Source organism: Cyprinodon variegatus, unplaced genomic scaffold (assembly GCF_000732505.1).
Source record: "Cyprinodon variegatus isolate N-32 unplaced genomic scaffold, C_variegatus-1.0 Scaffold578, whole genome shotgun sequence".
Taxonomy (NCBI): Eukaryota; Metazoa; Chordata; class Actinopteri; order Cyprinodontiformes; family Cyprinodontidae; genus Cyprinodon; species Cyprinodon variegatus.
In genome coordinates, this window is record NW_015151031.1 from 95,287 (window position 1) to 118,154 (window position 22,868).

The 22,868-nt window shown below is 38.9% G+C and overlaps 1 protein-coding gene across 1 annotated transcript in view; it reads right to left on the bottom strand.

Annotated features, from left to right (window-relative positions):
• Positions 1–22,868, bottom strand: part of dirc2 (disrupted in renal carcinoma 2) — an 84,879-nt gene that overhangs the window by 29,186 nt on the left and 32,825 nt on the right. Inside the window, exons 3-6 of the mRNA XM_015392191.1 lie at positions 20,867–21,138; positions 17,224–17,353; positions 12,171–12,279; positions 8,768–8,835 (exon numbers count right to left, since the gene is read on the bottom strand). Coding sequence (XP_015247677.1) covers positions 8,768–8,835; positions 12,171–12,279; positions 17,224–17,353; positions 20,867–21,138 — 579 coding nt within the window. The remainder of the gene's footprint in view (positions 1–8,767; positions 8,836–12,170; positions 12,280–17,223; positions 17,354–20,866; positions 21,139–22,868) is intronic.

Consider the following 22,868-nt stretch of genomic DNA (forward strand, 5'->3'; position numbering starts at 1 on the left):
TGTATCAATATTTTTTCCCTCGTCTTTAGAAGTTTTTAAGTCTGTAAAAAAGAAGTTTTTGAGGAAGAAGAAGAAGTAGTATTTTTTTTTTATTTATTTTTTTTTTAGACTTTAGAAACTCAGAAGCTGATCAAATATCGGGTTAAATATCGGTGGGGTGGCCGATGTCCGATATTCAGTTTTAATGCCGATACAGGCCGATACCGATGGGGGGCCGATTATATCGTGCATCCTTAGAAATAAAGCATTGTAACTTAATCTTTTAGGGGGGGGGGGTTTCTAATAAGCAGACCTTCAGTGATGCCCCCCACCAGCAGACTTTTGTCTTTACACTAGAATGTCTGATTTCACTTTACACACATGCATAATCTGCTAAAACCATTTTTCTCTTAGCTTTCCTGTTTGAGACTTTAGTCCTTTTCAGTTTTAATAAATGTTTTATGGTAATTGGGACATTCAGGACAAATTCTATTTTAACTTAAATGTATTTTTTTCCAGCTTGAAATATTGAAATTCTGTAAAAGTTTTCTGAATTGTTTGACATTTTTGAACATGTCCTCATATCTGCTAGGAAAACACACAGGTTGTGGTGTTTCAGTTTACAGATATTTACTTTTTTTTTTTTTGCCTCAGACCGTTTCCTGTGAATTCTGTGAAAAGTGCACACATGCAGTAAACACGTATACGAAAAGTTATATTTATAAAAAAAATGTGAAAACTAAACTCTATGTAACTTTCAATTTTTTTATTTACTGTTTTCTTCTTAGTTGTAGCTAATGACAATAGCAAAGCTTCATCGTTTAAATTGGACTTCATATGCAACGGCCATCTCTGTAATCGACTGACATTTTATAAACATGATGCTAGGCATAAAAGGAAACATGTTTAACAGTTGATGCTATTTGATAGTAAAAGTTTGTCTTAAACTATAACAACAGTTCATTCAGGCCTAGGGTTGCCAACTACCTGAAAAAAAGGGACACTTCATGTGCGTGGCAGCTGACCCGATTGCCTTTACCCCTCCTGGAGTGGTGATTTTTTTTTTTCAGCCCCGTTTGTGTGTGAAATGATTTTTGTAACTGTTTGACTCAGATCTGCATTGAATTAGATGCATATTTGTGAGTGACATGAACAAGTGGAAAACAAATTATCCAGCAATTCACTTTAATACAGAATAACAAACTTTGCTGAATAAAAGAAGTATTTAGGCTGTCCTGCTTAACTTCAAACTGTAAAAATGAATATAAAACAATAAATAAATAGTGCATATTCTTGGTGCAACAGCAACTTTGTGCAAACATATTTGTGCCTTAAATTCAATGACTTTAGGCTACAGCTGCAAAACATTATGTAGCGATAGTCTGTTTTTTTTCATTTGTATTTCCTCTGAGCTCTTGCAGCAGTGAGGAGTTGTTTGTCTTTGAGTGCTCCATGAGCAACACTTGGCTCGACCAATGGGATGAGGGTATTCTGGACCGTTACATATATGTTGTCAGCTCATTGGTCACACAGGACAGGGCGTTTTGTATCTAACGTGCCCTTGTTCTTCATTTTCCATTAGCTTTTTACTGACTATTTTGTTACTCTCACAGTAATATGGGACAAAGTGCGCTCCTTTTCCACTAAATACGGGACAGGTGCTTCTATTTCTAAATACAGAACGATTCCATTTTTCAAGGGACGTTTGGCAACCCTATTCAGGCCTCACTTTTCTACATATAAACAGTGAGGGTGTGTTGCAGCCTAGTGGTTAGGACATAGGGCTTTGAATCCTGAGGTTGTGAGTTTCATCCCTCACTCCCACAGACTGCCACTCTGGCTCCCTGAGCAAGACCCTTAACCCCACACTGCACCCCGGCACTGCACAATGGCAGCCCACTGCTCCCCAAGGGGATGGGTTAAATGAGAATTCATTTTGTTGCTCTGTACTTCTGACAGTGTAATGACAATAAAATGGAATTACTTTTTTTTTTTAAGCCAACGTTAGCTTAGCTCATACCAAGTTTCAAATTTAACAATCATTTTTAGACTTAAAGGCTACTGATGTCAGAATGCATTCATGACCGAGGTACTGAACTAATTTATTTACTGAAGACTGCACTTAACCAAACTTTAATTTGTGAAAAGAACAGCTATTCGCCTGAAGATGCTTTTCTAATGTTACTGATAAGGTTTGAGGTATTGAAACTGCCCGGTTTAACTCCACCTTTCAAAACTTTCAGGTCACAAATCTTGCATTTAGCAAATTTACTCGCCGGCGTTTCTATAACCAAATACTTCCACACTGCAGACGTTTTCTTCTCCTGGTTTGTATTCCCACCGCATGAAAAAGCTGCCCCGGCATTGGATAAGAGCGTCTATTTGCCAGCTCTCATTGGTCTGGAGCGGGCCAACAGCAATTGTTAACACTAGTGAGTGTCGGGAGAGAGAAGGCTGCGCTGAAGTGACATATAAACATCAAGATGATATTAGTGCCCTATCTGTAGGTACGCGCCGATGCCGATACAACCATTTTAGTGCTGGATCGGGGCCACATCCAATACTATCAACTAGGGGTGTAAATAATAATTGTTTTGTATCGATGCATCGATCCAACAGCCGACGATCTGATGCATCGATACATCCGCAAGAGTATCGATTCATTTTTTTTTTCCTCCGGTCTATTTTTATCCATTTGCTCCTGGACGTAATTCTCCTCCCGTGCTGCGGTGGCTAGTTTAGTCCGACGACGGAGGGACATGAGGGCCAAAAAGAGCGGAGATCCAGGTGGAAAAAGGGTCCCTGCGTTCTCGCGCACTTCGCTCTTCTAGCGGGTCAAACTTAATGAGTCGTTTTCCGCAATTTCGGTCATAAAAACGAAACAAGCTGACCACCTGTCTGCGGCACTGTTTGCGGTCAGCTACAATTTGGGAGAGGTGCAGTGGAGCGTCTGTGGAGGGGGCGGGACGTCTGGAGCCGAGGTATTGCATTGCACTCATTGCACTGATTTTATGCAGTATTTTTGCAGTATTTTTTGATGCAACTTTTCTACTTCTGTTATTTGCTGTCGTTTCAAAAAAAAAGAAATGCATAACGATATTACACCTTTCATTGATTTATTTAAAATTTGAAACATTGTCTAGCCTGTAAGGTTTAAAAAAAAAAAAATGAACCAATTAATCGAATCATCGAAATAAAATTTAATCGTTGGGTCAGGAAATCGATACTGAATCGAATCGCCATGATGGATGTGATTTACACCCCTACTATCAACCACAAACGATGAGCAGGAGCATGCAGTCATGCTTGCAAAATATTGGGGGACAGATTGAATCTGTACACATAAAATGTTAACGAGCATGTAGAGCAGTTAAAGCAACTTTCTTTTCTTTTTTTTTTTACTGAAAATCTAAGACAACTACTGAAACAAAAATTTAAAATATGTAAGACTTTTTACCCTCAAATTACCAAATTGAAATTGACAAAGTTCTCTACTTTAAATGAATGTAATGTGAGGTAGTAGATGATGAAAATAGCTCTGTGAAATGAGAACTGCAGACCCAGATCCTTGCTGCCATCTTCAGCACATTTCAACCGTGTGAGCAGCGACGGGATAACTGCTGAAGCCAAAATTCATTTGACTATCAACTAATGCACCAAAGAGAACAGAATAATTTCCTCCTTTGATTCTCAGACTGCATAATCTACCAAACAATTTATCAGTTTTGTTTACAAATACTTCCATCTGATGCTGCAAACAGCTACATTGATTAAGACAGGGAGTTATGGACCCATTTCCCTGATTACAACTTACAAAAACACAAGAACTGCCCGGAAGCGAGGATTGGACCACGGCCCACATCCATCAGCGCGTGAACGAGTTTCTCTTGTTCTCTTGTTTTGCAGACTCCACGCTTTGTCTTCACCATGTGGCTCTCTACCCATCAGCGAAGGGGGAAGAGGTACTTGCATCAGCATCAATTCCACTCCCTCTTTTGTCACTAGGCTCTGCTCTCATAATAAAAAAGCCAGATGACACGAGGGGAACAACAGAGACATATCCTCTTTGCTAAGTTCAAGTGGACCCTCCACTGCTCTTCATATGAGATTTATCGGTTACTACTGATGTTATAAATAATGCCGCTCTAATGCAGAAACAGAAGTTCCTAATCTTACTGATTAGACAGAACCCTGACAGCCACGGCTTTTACAAAGAACGCAAATGTGTTTACACGGCGCCTCGCTGACAACATACTGCTTTGACAGGGTGTCGCATATGTCAGATTTGAGGATGTTTTGAAGGAAGAATTTTTATAATTCCCAACTTTTATTTTCCTCCTTATCTTGAAAAACAATGTAAACACATCCCTCTTGCTGCCAACCATTTCTTAAGCTCCTATTTCATGTTTGTTTGGTTTAGCGTCAGTTTAAGGGCAAACTGATTCTGCAATAAATTTTAATCTAAATAAGTCTTAAAATAAGTGCATTTTTTTCTTCAATCGAGGAGGCAATTTAGACACTTTGCCAGTGGAACAAGATTGTTTACTTTTAAAACGACTGCAGTGTCTTATTTCAATCACATAATATCTAATTATCAGATTTTAAGAGTAAAAATACTCTTTCCATTTGCAAATCATCTTATTTAGATACTCAAATTAAGGTCAAATATATTTAATTCAAGAATTTTTTACTTGTTTCTAGCTTGTTTTTGCAGTGTTAACGTTCTGTATAGCTTATCAGCCTCAAATGGTGATTTTCGTCACGTATAAAATACATTTCTAAAAGAATAGCCTATTTTTGTTGTAGACAAGCCTTTCTTCTGAACGACTGACGCAGCACGACACTGAGGATTATACGTGGAATATGTGTGCAACTGAGCTGCGAATAAGGAGTGCAGCTGTTAATGAGGTGTTACAGTGAATGCTTATTTTCTAATTTAATGCCTCAGTGGCTCCATCAAGTTTTCTACCGAGCTGGCTTGTATTAGCTTAATAAACAAACTGAACTGCCATTTAAAAATCAGATATGAGGGAGGCCAGTTCACTCGTGAGCTTGCATAGGGCAGCGTTCAATTTGTGTTTGTGTTTTCCAAACATATTCAGCTCACTCTGCTTTAGAGTCGTGTAGCTCAGAAGAGAAGGATGGGTTTGTTTTTTTTACAGCGCTCTGGGAAAACAGCCGTGATCTTTTTTGCTAATCACACATTATAAATCGAAATTATACTGCAATTTCTTGGTGGCATCTCTTTTAAGGAGCATTGATGTCAATCAGAAGAAGACAGGGGCAGAGCTAGGGGGTGGCTTGGGGTGACCATGGGTTGCAATTCCTCTCTAGACCAGTGGGTAGCAGCAGTGATTCTCTCAAGTGTAAAGTCCTACTTACTAATAACTAATGAATTATTTTACATTCTAATTATTAATCATCATTAACCATAAACTGAAAAAAGCAAAAACAACAAAGAAACCTAATACATTTAACAATCAAAATACTAATATTGAAGCTTAAAAAGTACAGATTTTTTTCTTTTAAAACTATTTTTTGGTTTCATGTGGAAGAAAGGAATGTATGCGTCTCTGCGGGTCATCTAGAGTTTTTTATGTATTTTTAAAAAAACAGATCAACCCATTTAATGGGTATTATTAATTAAATTTAACTGATATATATTATGATTAATTTAAACAGCATTAGAAAAGGCTTCATAAAAATGTTGTCTGTCCTGGGTGTTTTAGTAGGGAAATTTACTTGTGTGTCTCCATTTTCCTGCTGGTACTGTATATATAGACTCTTTAACTGGTTTTGTCTTCCATCAGTTTTCTTATTCATATATCAGTCCACTTCAGCATCATCAAGTCTTAAAAAAACAAAAAAAAACAGATGCACCTCTATAGAAGAATCTTTGGATATAATTGTTGTATTTGCAAAGAGCTCAGTGATCTGCTGTTATAGCTTTACTTCTGTTTAGTGGTTTTAGCCACTCTTCATGCTTTAAAAGACTTTTTTTTTGCCATGATAAACATTTTTTATCATGTGGGAGGCAGATGAATTGTATTGATGGGTCTGGATTTGCTTTGTAGGCCTTGAATTTGACACATAGGCTCTAGAGGAGCTCCAAAGATCTGTGGCTCTGGTAGTGAACCCATTAACAAATTGACTATTACCAAACCGCTTCAAAAATCTGATATTGTAGGAAGAATCTCTGGTCAGATGAGACCAAATTTGATCTTTTCAGGCTTAACCACAGAAAACTAACACCGCGCAGCGATGTGACCACACAATCCTCACCATGACACGCGGCTGTTGCAGCATCGTGCTGTGGCAACACTTTCAGCAGGGAAACACAAGCTGGTCAAAACAGATGGAAGGAAGGATGGAGCTGAAAACAGGGCAACCTTAGAACCTTAGGCTGCTAAATACTAGTGGCTGAGGCAGAGCATTGCCTTCAGCAGGGAAATACTGAACATACGGCTATAACTACAACAGAACGGTATAAATCTCAATGAGGCTCAAGTCAAGTCAGGACATATATTTAATAATTTTTTGAGTAGAATTTAAAAATTGTTGTTCTCAGATGTTCTGGGTCCAGTTAAATTAAGGTTTAGCTATTTTTACAGGACAAGTTGATGCAGACATCTCCGGATGTGGAAAGCATGTAGAGACCCACGCTAAAGGCCTGTTATAAGGGTTGAATACCAATTAGAGTTGTTCCTATTCTGAAACCAGAATCAGAAATGTCTCTGTTAGGATAATTGTCATTGATGATGTGTGAGTTTTGTCAGAACTGATGTTTTCCCCAATAGTTTATCTAATTATGACAGTTCCTCTGTCTGGATATACAGATACAATCTTAATTCTGTATGTGGCAAAAATTTGGGAATGAAATGAGAGCGGTGTCCTTCAGCTAAGAACAAAGTGTAATATTGTGATAAGGCTGGAGCCATGATGTCTACTCATCTGCTAACGTGTATGATGTGGCATACTAGAGATGTATAAAATGCTTCTTTAACTGTTAATCAGGGCCACTTCCAGAGAAGTGAGCCCGGTTGGTAAGCAGCTGCCTTCTGTAAACTCTAAAAAACTTCTCTGATCTGAGTAAAATTACAATTTCTATCAGAATCTGTTGTCATGTCTCCTGGTTATTTAATAAATATAAGTTATGAAGTGTTATTTAAAGACTTTGTCCCAAGTGATATCTTTTCAGGAAAAAGAACTGGAGAGAGAAAGCTTCAAGGTGTAGACACAGAGCCTATCTTTAACATCTCTAATAGTGCAGAAGAGAGTATCCGATGCCATGTAATTTAAAATAGGAACTAAAATAGGAATCTATATACTGGCTAGTTCTGGTAGTTCTCACATGGTTCTTCTTCGGCACTCTTAAAGTAATTGCCCTGTGCAGGCATAGTAGGATTTTATTTTTCCTTTTTCTGGTAACTCGATATCAACCGACCAGTTGCCTTCTGTATGCCTGCTTCTATCTCCTTGAACCCCAGTCGGCCTCGGTAGATGGCCGCACACACTGAGCCAGGTTCTGCTGGAGGTTTCTTCCTGTTAAACTGGAGTTTTTCCTCTCCACTGTCACTACAAGCATGTCTGTTTGTATTCTTGTGAGAGATTGCCTTAGAATCAATGAAATCAACTGTTTTTCCTTACATAGAACACTTTAAATAAATTTATTGTATGATCTAGTGAACTGTAAAGCGGCATGAGACGACATGTTGTGAATTGACGCTATAGAAATAAACTGAACTGAGTTAAAATTGATTTGATCGATTCTCGCAGCACAAGTATTGAGATTGTATCAAGAGAAAAAACTAATGGTATCGGAACATCTCTAATAATAATGCATGAAGCACTTTACAGATAAAAGAATAAAATGCATTTAGAAATCGTTGCCATTGTCTTTGTAAGGTTGCAGTAGTTTTTAAGCCTGATATAAAAAAATCTAATTGCAATTCAGTCAAATTGTTGAAAGTCGTAAAAGGTTTAAGGGGATTAAAACTTTTATAAGGCATCCTATGTGAACTACAGAGTCTTTGGCAACGTTCACACTGCAGTCTGAAGTGACCCAAATCCGATTTTTTTTGCCCATATGTGACCTGGATCTGATCTTTTCATGGTAGTCTGAACAACACAGATCTGATTTTTGCAAAGTGACCCAGGCCACTTGGCTATGTGGTCCTGAATCCGATACGAATCTGATCTTTTCAAATGCGACCTGTGTCTGAACGGCCAGGTCGCATTCCTCTGACCTGAATGCCATTAAAACCCAACAAAGGTCACTATTATGCCTCTTGCTACGCAGAAGGGGCAAGAAAAACAACAACCATGGCACATGATGATGTGGAGAGCAGTATTTATGTTTAACCATATTGAAAAGATTGTGTTTTTATGGTTGGAAAAGACCGCTAGATGCACGCCAGCGCTACCATCCATGTTTACTTCCGGGGAAAAAAGAGCACGCTGGCCTGTGACGTCACTCCGTCCTCTACTGCGCATGCAGGACACTTGTGTTGTATGACTGCAGTTCACACAGGAGATCACATACAAGTCGCATATATTTGGAAATGTGAACGGCAACGTAAAAAGAAATCGGATTTCACAAAAATAGGAGTTAGAGTGCCCATCATCTAAAAAATGAGCAAAGGATCTGGTTGGGGTGTATGGAGGTCTCAGTAGACTTAACGTGTTTGTGCAGATTTAGAGCAGAGATTCATTTCAACTTAAAGGGGAAAAAACTGCAGTAAAAACTGGTAAAAATAGAAACTTGCACTGCAAATTTAGCTGAACTTACCTGGCCATTGCTACTCCAACCACACATCCGCCGACAATAGACCAAAAACCTATCCAGCCTGCATCCACCTGTGAGAAAAAAAAATGAAAGGTGGGTTAAAAGCAAAGTTGAGACAGGGAGGACAGAGAAAGGCAGAGAGCAAGTGTTAAGTGTTTGAAACCTACTGAGACCTTTCAGTCACTATGTCTGCTAAATTGCCTCGTCTGACAGTATGCTGTGTGTACGTGTATGCTTGAAGAATTGTTGTCCTTCTTCTATTTAGAGGAATGGAAGCCAATCCTGGAACATTTGCTCAAAGTCAGGAGACAGGATGTTACGGCCAAGGGACTGTCGCAGAATCAATGGCGGGTAAAATGCTGCATGTGTAACAAACCTACACACAAACACACAACCAATCAGGGTGAGACACCCAGATGAAAACAAGCAAGTGCCAATGGCGCCGTTTAGTCTCCCTGGGGCTATAACTCACTTTTTACCAATTCCAACCAGATGGAGGATACACAGCAAGGGAACAGAGTCAAAACAAGGATCCTGGAGCTTTTTGCTTAATCATTCTCTGCACCCAAATGTCATCAAAGGCAACAATAAATAAAAATGGACAGCCAAAGTTATTAATTATAAAATGTATTTTGGCTTAGTGAGTGATGAATGCTAGAATGCTTTTATACCTGATATAAAGCACCTCCTTTGGTGTGTCCTTCTGGAGACCCAGAGTCCTGTGATACGGTAAAACTTTGACATAATCGTCAAGATTTATGATTCTAGAATTGCACTACTCAAGATGGCAGCATGTTTGAGTTGCTATATTAGCTTGATTCTCATTTTATTTTATTTTTTTTAGAGAATTTCAATTCCTCCATTTGTGGAGAAAGGTATCATTGTTCTGAAGTTTTTAGCTCTGATTTTGGATGCTGTGCAGCTGAAAGGATTTTTATTATTATCTTTCCAGTTTTGGATATTTGTAAGGATATGTAACCATGTCAAGTTATGTTTTTTTTTTGCACCCAGGAGCTGCTTATCTCAAAAGCTGAAATAAAACCTCAACTGCTACTGAAGGTCCCAGCTGAGTTGAAAACAAGGAGCCAATGATGCAGAGCAGGAGCAAGGACAATAGAAAGGAGGAGGAAATTTAAGACAGCTTTTCCATCAATCATTGTAGACTCTAGCAAGGACAAGTCTTCTCCAAAAGCCCGCCACTAATGACAACAACTACAGCTGCTTGAGGAAAATCTTAATTTTCTAATATATGATTTCTCTTTGGGATCTATAATTACCTAGATGTACTGAAGATCAGAACATGTGAATCATCATAAAACCATTCAGTTGCTTTTAATGACTACCTAGTATCATCAATGCAGGTTTGTGCAGCATTGTTGCCAAGCTTGTTAAATTTCACTAATTGAGGTAGCAAAGTATAAATAGGTCTCCGCGACATTTCATTTCCTAAATCCGAGTCAACGTGCACCATGTGCAGACATGGAGTTAATTAACCGCAGTACTGTTACTGCCTTGGAAACCTTAGAAAAGGCAGATTTGAAGCCTAATCATCTCTGCTATATTTAATGCGTGTAATACGCTGCAGACTGCCGGGACTATAAAAGGTAAACCCAATGGTTTTTATGTGATGTTTTCTTTTTATTTACTCTCCAAATAAGCCAATCAAAACAAAAATGTCAACGCTCAGCTTTATTCCTACACAACATTCTTTCTCTTAATAACTTCATGTAATCCTGAAAGCCTACAAGTCGTATTTAATAGTGAAACATGAGTCGAACAGCAAAGGAAGGTAGCTTATGCACTCTGGTGGAATTGAAGCTTGCCAAGACCTGAGGATATTGATTCATTGGGAAAACAAAAAAAAGAGGTAATTAAACTAAAAGATGCTCGAAACACTGGATCAGCATTCCAGGTATTGGAATTAGAAACGCACGTCCATTAAAGCAGTGAATGCAGATGACTAATGAGCACCTGTTTGGTGAAATATGTTCATTAGGATGATGGGAAGCTCTGTGCTCAATGGTTCTGTCTACAGGTTTCACAGATTTCCCCATACAGAGATCTTATATGCTTTCATACACTTTGAAAAGATTCTTCAGGATACTAGTCGCTTTAGTAAGTGAGCAATCACTGTCACTTTACACACCTTAAGAGGCAATAAGAGCAAAATGCATATGAAAGAACCACTTTGAAACTTTATTACTGTGTATTCATTACTTTGTTTACTTGAAAAAGAAAAAGGGTGGCTAATCTTGTCTTCTTAGTGGACATTTATTTACTTTTAGTAATATATTGCATACATCACATTTGTGCCACTATATTAAAAGTGAAATAAAATGACTAAACTGATTCGCAGGAATTCTGGAGAATGTTATTCTACTAGATAAAATCCCAATAATTACACTGGATGCTAAGTTAATCCAGGTAATAATTATAAAGCACTATTCTAACTTTTAACCCAAGATGGTCAGGTGATTAATTAGTATGGGAGAAGGAAAGCATCCTTTGAGATTCTGTAAGATGCCTTGCAGCAGCTGTTGAAAGCGGTGTGACTGTCTGGTGGCACAAAGCAGAGGTGGGAGAAGAAAACGTTTCAACCTCTGCTCTACTGTGTGCAATTTCCCCACAAGCAGCAGCCTGTCTGATAAGAACCGTGGAATAATGCTTGTTTTGACATGGGTTGAAAGCAGGGAACTACAAATCAGGCAGAGTATTTTTTTCATTTTCCCAGAAGCTTCACAACAAACAGTATCTACACCAATATGTCCGAATTCTGGCAAAGTCATAAAAGCATCATGGCTGCCCGACGGGTTAGAGAAATGTAAACAAATAGCCTGACAGGAAAACATTTCAGAAAAGGACAAATAAGTACTAAATCAGGGTTTACATAGGAACATGTAAATCTGATTTAATGCTTCTTAATGCTCTAAGTAATAATTTTAATGCCATCAACAAATACCCATGACTCTCATCAAAATCCTTCGTCATCTTTACCGTCAACAGGCTGCAATTCCTCGATTTCCAGCCACTTTTGTTTAAATTTGCATTTTTCCCCCTTCTCTAGCTTTTTCTCCGCCTCGAGCTTCTTTTCCAAACATACGGCTTTACGATCAACCGGAAGCAGTTCCGCACAAATATATCGCGATATCATATATCTGACGAAATTGTTTTTAGAAACTTTTTTTTAAATAAATCATTTTAAATGCCACAATAATCACATTTAATGAATTTTAATGCCAAATATTTAATGACTTTAAAGGATTTTTAATAACTGGTGGAAACCCTGTAAACGAACCACAGAGCACTCTAACAGTTCAAAAGGACAAATAAAAGAAAGTCAGCTCAAACTAAATGTTTCAGTGCCTAAACCCGGAAGGTCTGAGTAATTTGAATATCTAGATGTTACCTGGCTGACGTTGGCTGGTGTAAGAACCATGTCCAGGACCCCAGACCAGCCAGCGATCACTCCTGTAGGGACTGCATATGCCAATGCAATCATCAGGAACCGGAAGTTGCTAAAAGTTAGAAAAGAAACAATTAAAACATGAACATAAACCACTCGGAATTCATATTTCTATTTCCTAGCATGTTTTAAAAAAATTTAAAAAGTGTCATCCTAGAATCTTTAGATAAAACTTGTTGGATTGATTGGATGGTTGTCTTCGTTAAATGTCTTCTTTCTGCACGAATCCCAGCTGATGACAGAGTTCTGCAGCATTAGGTGCCTAACAGCTTAGGTATGCCGACCATGTACCCACTTAACCTTCCTCTTTAGAGTGTGCGGCACCTCTCCGCTCATATGACACCCCAATACAAACACTTGGAAAACAAGAATCTAATCTAATCACCTTAACCCAGTGAGGTGGCAAACTAATCTAAAAATCAGAGCCACCTACTCAGCCCAAACAATCAGATTAGAGACACTAAGCAGTTGACAAATGAGGCGAGTCTGGCAGAGCAGGCAGCGGATTCTAAGGTAGTTTTCTGTTTTGCTCAAGTCATTTTTCTTATACAAATTCACCGGTATTTATTGAACTTTGCTTTGCTGGAGGAAGACTCTGTCGCTTAAATGTCGAAAAAACAGAACGATTTTGAACCTCCTAAAAACCCCTGACATGCATGTTAAATGCAAATTTCTGGAAAAATGTGCATACCTTTTACCTTTGGCAAACAGTGGTGGACCTCACTTTAAATCATGAATGACTCTATAGAAAACTCCACGTCTCTCCCTGCTGCAGATTGCACAACCCGTCCTCAGTAACACTAGACTCCTTGGCCTTGATAGCAGCATGGAGGGACAATCATAAAAGCCTTCTGATGGAGAGCGCTATGGAGTTTTTTTTTTGGTTTTTTTCCCTGAGCACCCTTTTCATTAACCTTGCCACAACAGTGAAAAAATCAATACCCAAGCAGCTTTATCTTTAAACATGACCTTATATAGACATCCCCTTCAAAGCAAAAAACATGCTAGGTATGCTTTCACTTTTCAGTTTTCAGGAGTGATGAAATGTCCCTAAAGAAGTCTCAAAGCTGATGGTGTCATCAGCTAAGTGCCATTCGTCCTTGGCCCACCAGGTTGGAGACAAATGCATCAAGATGACAACTTTCAAAGCTAAAGGGAGTCTGACCGGAAAGTACGGAGGATCAATACTCACGCTTTTGGTCTTTGAAGTCTGATCTCCCGAGGGGGGGAGGGAGGAAGAGAGGGGGATAACAATGAAAATTGTACAAAATGCGAGGAAACATCCAGGGTTCTAATTAGGCGGCTGCTGTGGAAGCAGATGTGAGCAACTGGAAGCTCTCATCAAGCTGAAGATCATTAGCGTGTGCCTTAGATCCTGACAGGCTAAATGGATGAGCAGATACATCACTGGGAAGGTGTCAGGAATACTAAGTGATCTGCTGCTCGGCACCTGCCTTCAAACTTATCCTGTGCAGTTCTGCATTTTCCAATTTCCATTTTTTTTAAAGTGAATTCTGCAAGCTCCAGCTGTTTTCACTTCTACATTCATGATTGACCAAGTACATTTTCATCTTGACTCGATGGTTGTTCATGTATAACTGATGTGCTTAGTGAGCAGCTGGAAATAGATCTAGTGCCTTGCAAATGCAATCATCTACCTTAAATCTTTGCCTGATCTGACACATTAAATTCCCTACCTAAAGACAGCTTCTGATCATTTAAGCTGTTACGAAAAAGTGACAAAAACAGGATGTCTGGGAATCTCTGCTGAGACTGGATGGATGGATGGATGGATGGATGGATGGATGGATGGATGGATGGATGGATGGATGGATGGATGGATGGATGGATGGATGGATCAATTCTTCACTCAGACATCAACTCAAGCCCTGTTTGCCACTACTGAACACGACAGTGGATGCATCATGCTGCGGGGATGTTTCTCTTCAGCAAGGACAGGGAAAATGCAATCCTGAAGGAAACTCTTTTAAAGGTGGTAAAGACTAATCAGGTAGAGACTCAACTTTCAGGGGGATAAAGGCCTAAACAGACCCCTAGATCTACGGTAAGGTGGTGTTAGGATTCATGTGTTAGGATGGCCCAGTTAAAGTCCAGACCAACAAATCTAACTGAAAATCTGTGCCATCTTCAGCTACACAAGTACAGGAAAAAGTTTCCTAAGCTAGCTGTGACATCACCCTGAAACATTGTAGGTTTAGCTCCAGTAAAATGTTGCCAAATACAGATTAAAAAACAGTTTTTACTATTATATTAGTGAAAATAAATACAAAACAAAAACAAAATTCGATGTGCTCTGGAATCGTCAATTTGTTTAGGATTATTGGGTAGGCATTCATTAACATGTAAAAAATGTGTTTTCACCTGTACCCCCTTTCTTTGTTGAAACTGTGTCTCGGTAACAAAGTACTAGATATGGAGATTCATTGCTTTACATTTTATTAACAGCAGGAAAAAAAACAATGAAGACTGGATCACGTACAAAAAAATCCGTATAATGGAAAAATTGTCTCGATTAAAATTGCACTTGGACTCCTTTCATAGGATTAGATCAAATGGATAGAATATATCAAACCTATAAGATCTGATTTTATATCAAACTGCTTTTTAAACAAGGATGATTGCTGAAGACGTTGATGCTTTGTCATAAAAGGCAGCCCCAACTGTATGTGTTTAGCTCTATTGTGTGAAAACTGATGAACAAAACCGCATGAAATGTTTTCCTCTCATAGTTTCCTGTGCTTCATCAATTACATAAAGTACAGAAAAAGACAAACAAAATACAACTCATAACTATTATTTCCTCTTGAAATTCATGCTTTTTATTTGTTGGTAAATAAAATATCCCAAAGACATGAATGAATGTTTGTGACTGCAATGTGAAAAGTAGTGGGAATATTTTTTTAACAAGGGATGGAGAAAACGATTGAATGATTAATCTACGTCTGTCACTTAGTTGTACAGTTTATGGATGATTGATAGAGCTGCTTTTTTTTTTTAAACAACAAAAACTAGAGCAGACAATGTGTCGTCATTGCAAATGTACAATTAAATTTCCTAAATAGGTTTTAATTTCATTTTATTTCCCTTTGGGATAAATCAAGTAAATCGCAATGATTCCATAGACCAGAGGTCACGGATTAGCACACCGTGGTCTGGATCCGGACCCACCTGCTGGCTAATCCGGACCAAACCTGATTTAAAACATTTATAAATTACCACATGCTGTCTGATGACAGTGTCTAATTTCACTTGCACCGCTTCTTCTGTTAATATGGCAAAGCACTCCAGAGCATCCGGGACCAGGCTACACCTGATACAAATTAGCCAATGAGCTGCGTTAGTCTGGGTTGCTGCTGCAAGTTACGTTTAGACACAGCAGGCAAACCTGCGGCAAGCCGAGCAGTGGGAAAGAAGAAGAAGACGATGAGAAAAAGTGAAAGAAAGTGTGGACTGCTGGAAGAACTGCAGTGAACTGATGACAGTAAAATGAAATGGCATGCTCAAAGATGAACCTGCACATTTTGAGTATGTTTGGCTCAACCTGCTGCTGTGAAGCAGGATTCTCCACCATGAACAGATTAAAAAATAAATATGGATCCGGGCTCAAAATGAGCACCTAATATGAGCTTTATAATGGCTTTGTCTCCATTTAAACCCAGGTTTAAAGCCTTGCAGGCCATAAAAAATAAAGAAAAAACAAAACAAACAGCCAGATCAAGTGGTTTATAAAATGTGTGAATCAGAAAATTATCTATATACTAAACTGAAAGATTTTTGTTCTCTACTTAAAAAAAACACTTTAGATTTTTTTTAAATGTTCAATTTTTTTATTATTTAAAAAGTCAATGTATAATATGGATGCATAAACACCTAGTTTTATTTCAGTGTTAAATTCTGTTTAAAGTAACAGATTATAATAAAAAATGTCTCCGGACCTTTACTGGTTGTTGATTTTCTTTATTCGGACCCGCTGATTTTTAATTGGTTACCCCTGCCATAGATTTTATTTGAAGTAATTTTTCCCCCGATCTCTGTCTAGTTGCTTCAAGTCTGTCAGTGACTGGCTGCCCCCAGCAGAAGCTCTCTCAGCTGGATGGACTAAAACTTCAGGAAAATGTGTACGGATCTGTCCAGAACCTTGATATCTGTTGGGGTCTCCATCATCTATCAACAGGAACTCCTACAGGAGCTGAGTTTCTCTGAACTGGTCACAAGCCTCTGAAAATCTAAGCACCACAGCGGAGTGATTTCTTACTCAAGGGGGGACAAACACAGCCAAAAAAAAAGTTAATTCAACTCCCTGACTGCTACTGCCCAGTTTTTCTTCTTCCTTCTCCAGCCTTTATTCCCTGGCCACAGCTGCAGGCATCATTCCTTAACAAGCCAGGCACCAGTTCCCAGACAGTGCTGCTTCCTGGTCGCCTAGGGGATAAAAATCACCCTTGATGGAGAGTGTGATGGTGTGAAGAGATGTGGAGGGGGGGATGCACGAGATTATAATAGAGTGAGATTCAATTTTACCTCCTCTTCTAGTCTCTTGTGGGTGGAAATACACAACAAATAGATGCCACCAACATCCAGGACCTTGTCTAAATAGACCATCTCTCTCTGTGAGACAATTCTTCTGGGAATATGTTTATACAACAAACCAAATACTTTATCATGATTTAGTCGGGAATCTAGAGGGAAAGCAGGGAGATACTTTACTAACAACCAAAGCAGCGTTTGAGTGGCGGACAATCTAATGCTCCTCATCTGTTGCTGGATTGAATCATTTAACTCTCCAAGCCAAGCAGAGCCTCCAGCATTATTAAATGTGATGCAGAGAGAGCTGAGGCCACACACATCTGTGGAAATGGACTTCAGTCACGGATAAGGGTTAGGAGGGCTAAATGAAGCAGATGAAGGATACTTTTAGCTAAAAAAAAGGGTGTCTGTAGGTCTGTGTTTGCTGTTTGAGCATCAGCGGTTTTACCTGAGGAGTCTGCAGATGCTGCTCCTGTAACTGAGTCTCTGGCTTGCCGCGGCCACGCTGGGGGGCATTGGCGGGCGCGATGGGAAGTAGATCAGGACGGTCGCAAAAAGCGCCGCGATGACTGCCAGTTCTGCCACAGCACAGAGATGCAGGAAGTTATTTTCACAGTTTCAGTAAAACATTGCCCGATGTGACATTTTGAAAGAAAAAAAAATTTGAAAAACAGGTCAACATGACTTCTTAGAGTCCTCTGAAGACTCTTTGCGATGATGAATTTGTGGCCTGGAAGACATGACAGTAAAATGAATGTGTCTGAGGAAAATCATCCAATCTGACTCCGGTTGACACTGCAGCTGGCTGCTCTTGGAGGAGTAATACATTTTACACATATGGGATTAAGAAAGAAAGAATGATGCATTGTTTTTATGTCACTTTAACACAAGGCTAAAATGGAGCAGTGGAGTGCAGAAGTTTTCCCACACTTTGAACCGCTTCCCATTTTTCCACATTAAAATTCCACAAACCTCAAAATATTTTCCTTTTATGTTGTAGACCAACATAATAGGGCATACACTGTGATTATAAAAGGGAAGAAGACAATTTATTTTTCTTACAAATAGAAAACAGAAAAGAATGTTACCAATTCACATGTAGTCCTGTTTGATTTAATAAGCCTGAGTAAAATCTAGCCTTGCTGGCACCACTCAGTTCAAACACTAAGTCGTTTAACTAAGATTTTATTGGGGTGGGTTCACAAATCTTTAAACGTAATTCATGTGATGAAAAACATAAACCACCTAGAAGCGGCTGGATGATATGGCCAAACCTTCTACTGTGTTATGTTTCTTAAACTCAGCCAAACTGATTTAATTACCATATCAATGTCAACAAAATAAAAGCCTCTGAACCCTAGTCGGCCTCAGCAGATGGCCATTCACACCGAGTCTGGTTCTGCTGGAGGTTTCTTCCTGTTAACAGGGAGTTTTTCCTCTCCACTGTCGCTACAAGCATGTTTGGTGTGAGGGATTGTATTCAAGTCAATGAGTCGATGCAATCAACTGGTTTTCTTTAGATAGAAAACTTTGAATCAATTTGACTGGATGATCTGGTGAACTGTAAAGTGCCTGGAGATGACGTGTTGTGAATTGTCGCTATAGAAATAAACTGAATTGAATTGAATTGAAAGACTGAGAAGGATCATCGCAACAAATCATGTACAAACTTATGGCTAACTTTAACTAGTTACTTATTAAGTTCATAAAACTCCTTTAATATAAAATTTTAGAAATATTTTCTTAAATAAATCATATATTTACTGAAATATTAGTCATATCACTGTTAAATAAAATAAGTAAAATGTAACAAATTATATTACAGTACCTACTGTTACAGCTCTACCATATTTAGAAATAAATACATAAATAAATGCTCAATTAATAAGCATATAATTAATCGTCCCCCAAAACACAATAAACAAATAAATGTAGGCAGAAATTAAATTATATAGTGAGACATAAATGTATATATCTCTTTTAATTAGCTTCTTTATTTATTCACCTTTGTAATCTTCAACTTTATTTATTGATTACTTATTTTTTTAAGGTATTCATTTATGTGCATTTTATAATGTTTTTGTCTATTTTATTCTTCCTTTGTATTTTTTTACCCTATTTTTATGAAAATAAAATACCACTGAGGTTGTCGAAACCAGCGCCGCAGAAAGAGAGTTACGACACTCCCAGCGACTTCTATACAAAGAATGAAATGCAGAGGTCACGTGGGTCATGGAGCTGCAGATCGTTCGAGGATTAATTGCAGTCCATTCTCCACGTTTCAGTCTTTTCTCCGGTAAGTTGATGAAATGACAACATTTTTTGGCACTGTGCTGCTGTGACTGACTACTCTGTATTAAAATAGGCAAGCATAGATATTTCACATTGCCAGTTTTAATAAATTGACCTCTTTTACAAGAGACCTGGCAAAGGTAGCAGCCAAATCACAAGAAATGCATACATAGTAAACACCAAGTTACACTTTCAAGATAAAAAAAATAAGCAGTTTTCATGTGGTTGCAACTTGTGGCATATTTAAAAGCATCTGCTGTGGGGAGCATAGTGGATCGGTACCAGACCAAAGAGAGAAGGTGTCTTCCAAGTCATTTAAAACGTCCATATAATGATATGTATTTTTAGGGGGTTACCAGTCTCTTGCATTGCTATTTTTGACACAGGTTGATATGTTTGAGATGCGCTACTGTATTTGTGAGGTTTGAACTTTTTCATTCAAAATATGTCAAAGGATTCCTCATATTATAGGAAAGCAAAGATGGCGGCGTCTCAAAGCAGCGGCCAAGAACTGCTTTCCACAATGTCACCGATTCTGCTGTTCAAAACGCTACAACCCAGGCATTGAACCCGCAAAAGCGCTGAATGTTGCAAACTGTGTATCACATACCAGTCTTATGTTCACATTTTATCACTGCTTGAAACTTTAAAAACAGAATTGTCTTGAGAGCTGTACTGAATGAAATTTCTTTTTGTATACACTGTGTGAGCAAAATGACAATATAGTCTAAGTCTAAGTCATATATATATATAGATCCTAAAAGTTTGTAAAGTCTAAACAGCAAAAATGTTAGAACCTGTGGATAAAATACAACATAATTAGCAAAGACCATGAGTAAGGCTTTTATTTTGATAAGTCAGAGGTGTCTAGAGAAAAAGATGTTATAAGAAAGTTTGTGTTTTGTTGGTTTTGGAACAACCTGCTGCTGTTAAATACACCGTTCAGCTGGAGAGACTTCTGACTTATTTAGCTCTACAGCAGACTGCTGTAAATCATTAATGGCCGACAGTGCTTGAGTGTCACCGGCTAATAAATCAGGACCCACCTTCACAACGCTGCAGCTCACACACTGCCTTGTTTTCACACCTGATCACACTGTTAATAAGACCCGAGTGTTTTAGCCTCATGTATTTAAAGCAAAAATCAACTAGTTCGTTTTTGTAGAATAAGTATGAAATGATTTTGCTTCTGAAATCCAAATTATAATTTCTTGCTCAGGGTGATAAACTGTGATTTTTTCCCACATCAGGATTTTTTCATGTCTGTCATGCATTTCTTATTGCCCTCATTAACATAACTTTTTCTCGGCACGCTGTGCTCCTTAAATAGCTTAAGAAAAACTGCAAACTCCTTGATCCTTTTCACTCTTCCATAGAGACCAGATTTGTGGAGGGACCTGTTCTGTTTTCTCACCCGATCTGTGGCTCTTTGTTAGAAGAATCGTTTTCTCCTACTCATGATGTCCAGTTGATAAGTACGCCTGCCCTTTCCTTCAGAAATTATTAATACCAGCTTGGATTTAACAAAGCCAGTGCTTCAGTCCATCACAGCATTCTTGTTTCCCTTTTCATCACACTTTTAATTTTCTGAATCAGTTAAGCATAACAGTTGGAGCAAACTAATTTACAGAGGCCCAGTTATGAGGATTATAGCAGGAGCTCTTGACGTTTGTCTAAGACTCTTGAAAACCCTGTTGCCTGATTGTATTTACGTCCCCCGACAGCTCTGACACCATGTCGAAATAATGCGCCATCGATCCTGAGTGTGCCTTCATGAGTTCCCTCCCCTCTGTATATACCTGCATACAGCACCATCTGTATCCTGCTTCGGATGAATGTGAAGGACAGCGGCGCTGCAGTCGTGGTGCTCGTCTGGGAGTCGTTGGGAGCAGGAACGATGAGAGGTCCCACGATGAAGGAAGCGGCGCCTCCTAGGTAGGAGAATAGCGAGGCCACGGCGGTGGCCGTTGCTCTCTGATCGGGGGCGAACCATGTGGTGGAGAGGAAGGGTCCGGCACTCATTATAGTCGGCCCAGCCAAACCGTTTAGAAACTGGCCTCCATGTATTAACCTGGAACATAGAAGGTGTGCTAGTTTAAAAAAAAAAAAGAATAATCAGCATAAATAACAGTAAAAGCAAAACTCTCTGCACCCACAGACAGAAGCTAGAGTAAAACAGCTTATATGGTCATAATTTTGCACTGAGTGGAAAGGTAAGGCTGCATGAAATCAGGAAAACATGTAATTACTCTACTTTTGATGAATGTTGCAATGATGAAAAAACTTTTTTTTCCCACGTGTACTTTAGCAGCTTAGCCAGCAAAAACATACATTCACTGAAGGTGGCGACAGTCCGTTCAACATGCCAAATTCATTACTGCCAAGAAGTTTGTAAAGCAAAACCAAACACTGCATTCTAGCAGTCCTCATACATCCAGTAAAAAAAAAAAATATTCCAACCCTTAGTTTGAAAAGATATATTAAAAATGTTTAAAATCATAAGTCCTGCCTTTAATTTTCCCCAGAACTAAACAACCTCTCCACAGATGCATGGCTCAACACAGCAAGACTCGGCTGTCCACCCACACCTTATGGACAAAGGACATTCGGACTAGAGACTGACACGGGAGTGGATTTTCACTCCTGTCCCGTCCCACTCCCACAGAAAAAAATTGTGTCCCGTCCCGATCCCGGGCCAGAGTAGAAATCTAAATCCTGTCCCTTCCCACTCCTGGTGAAATTACTCCCACTCCCATCCCACTCCCATTCAGAATGACTCCCGCTCCTGCACCACTCCCATTCTTGTTGTTTTTGAGCGCGGGTGAAAAACTCAGAGCGGAAGCACTGTTGGTTTTTGGGTCATGTAGTTTTTTTGACTCGCATTATAGTGTAGGCTTCAAGGAAAAAAAACTACAAAATCGCGGCGCCAGTACTGGATTTCTTTTCTTTCTATTTTATTTTTTGTTTTTTTGGCATCGATCCTAGTTTTTTTTTTTAGGTTTTTTTGGTTTGCATCCGCTCCCGTCTGCTCCCGTTAATGTTTAATCCTGTACCGTCCCAATCACGTGATCGTTACTAATACTGACTCCCATCCCACGGCAATCCCGTGACCCATGGGATTCCCGAAAAAATGTCAGTCTCTAATTCGGACAAAGGACCAGAATGTTCACATTGCGGACAAAGAAGACAGGTGGTTTGAAAGGGGTGTGAAAAAAGCCATTTATGTTGAGTGAAAAACCAACCTTAAACAGAGGGGGACTCAGGATTTAGCTCTCAAAAACCTACAATTCAGAGATAAGAGTCGATTCCTTCCAGCTATCATCTCGCCTGGTCAGCCAGACCAACAACACCCCTGACAACCCCCTTCTTCAGAAGCATAGACCAGTAAACAAGACTTTGTTTTTGGTCTACTCTATAAAGCTTAGAACTCAACACTAAATCTGACATTTGACTCTCTTATGCTTCTTTTTCTACAGCCATTTTATTTATTAATTTATTCAAAATCTTTATGTATTGAGAAAAAAAACTCCCTCTGAACCTAGCAAAGAATAAAGAGAATCAACCCTACATGGAGGGCTGTGTGGAGCGAGGGAGTGTTGTAGGGATGACATCTGGTTTGTGTGAATAACAACATTTACAGAACTTTGGAATCTTGAACGGTAAGAAAGTGAGAATAGTAGTTGAAATCTGTGCCTTTTGCACATAAAGAACCAGGCTGTCTAATAATAAATACATTTAATTTATACTTCACTTTCCATCAAAAGATGAAAAACTCTCTGTTAATCTTTAGCATTATTATTT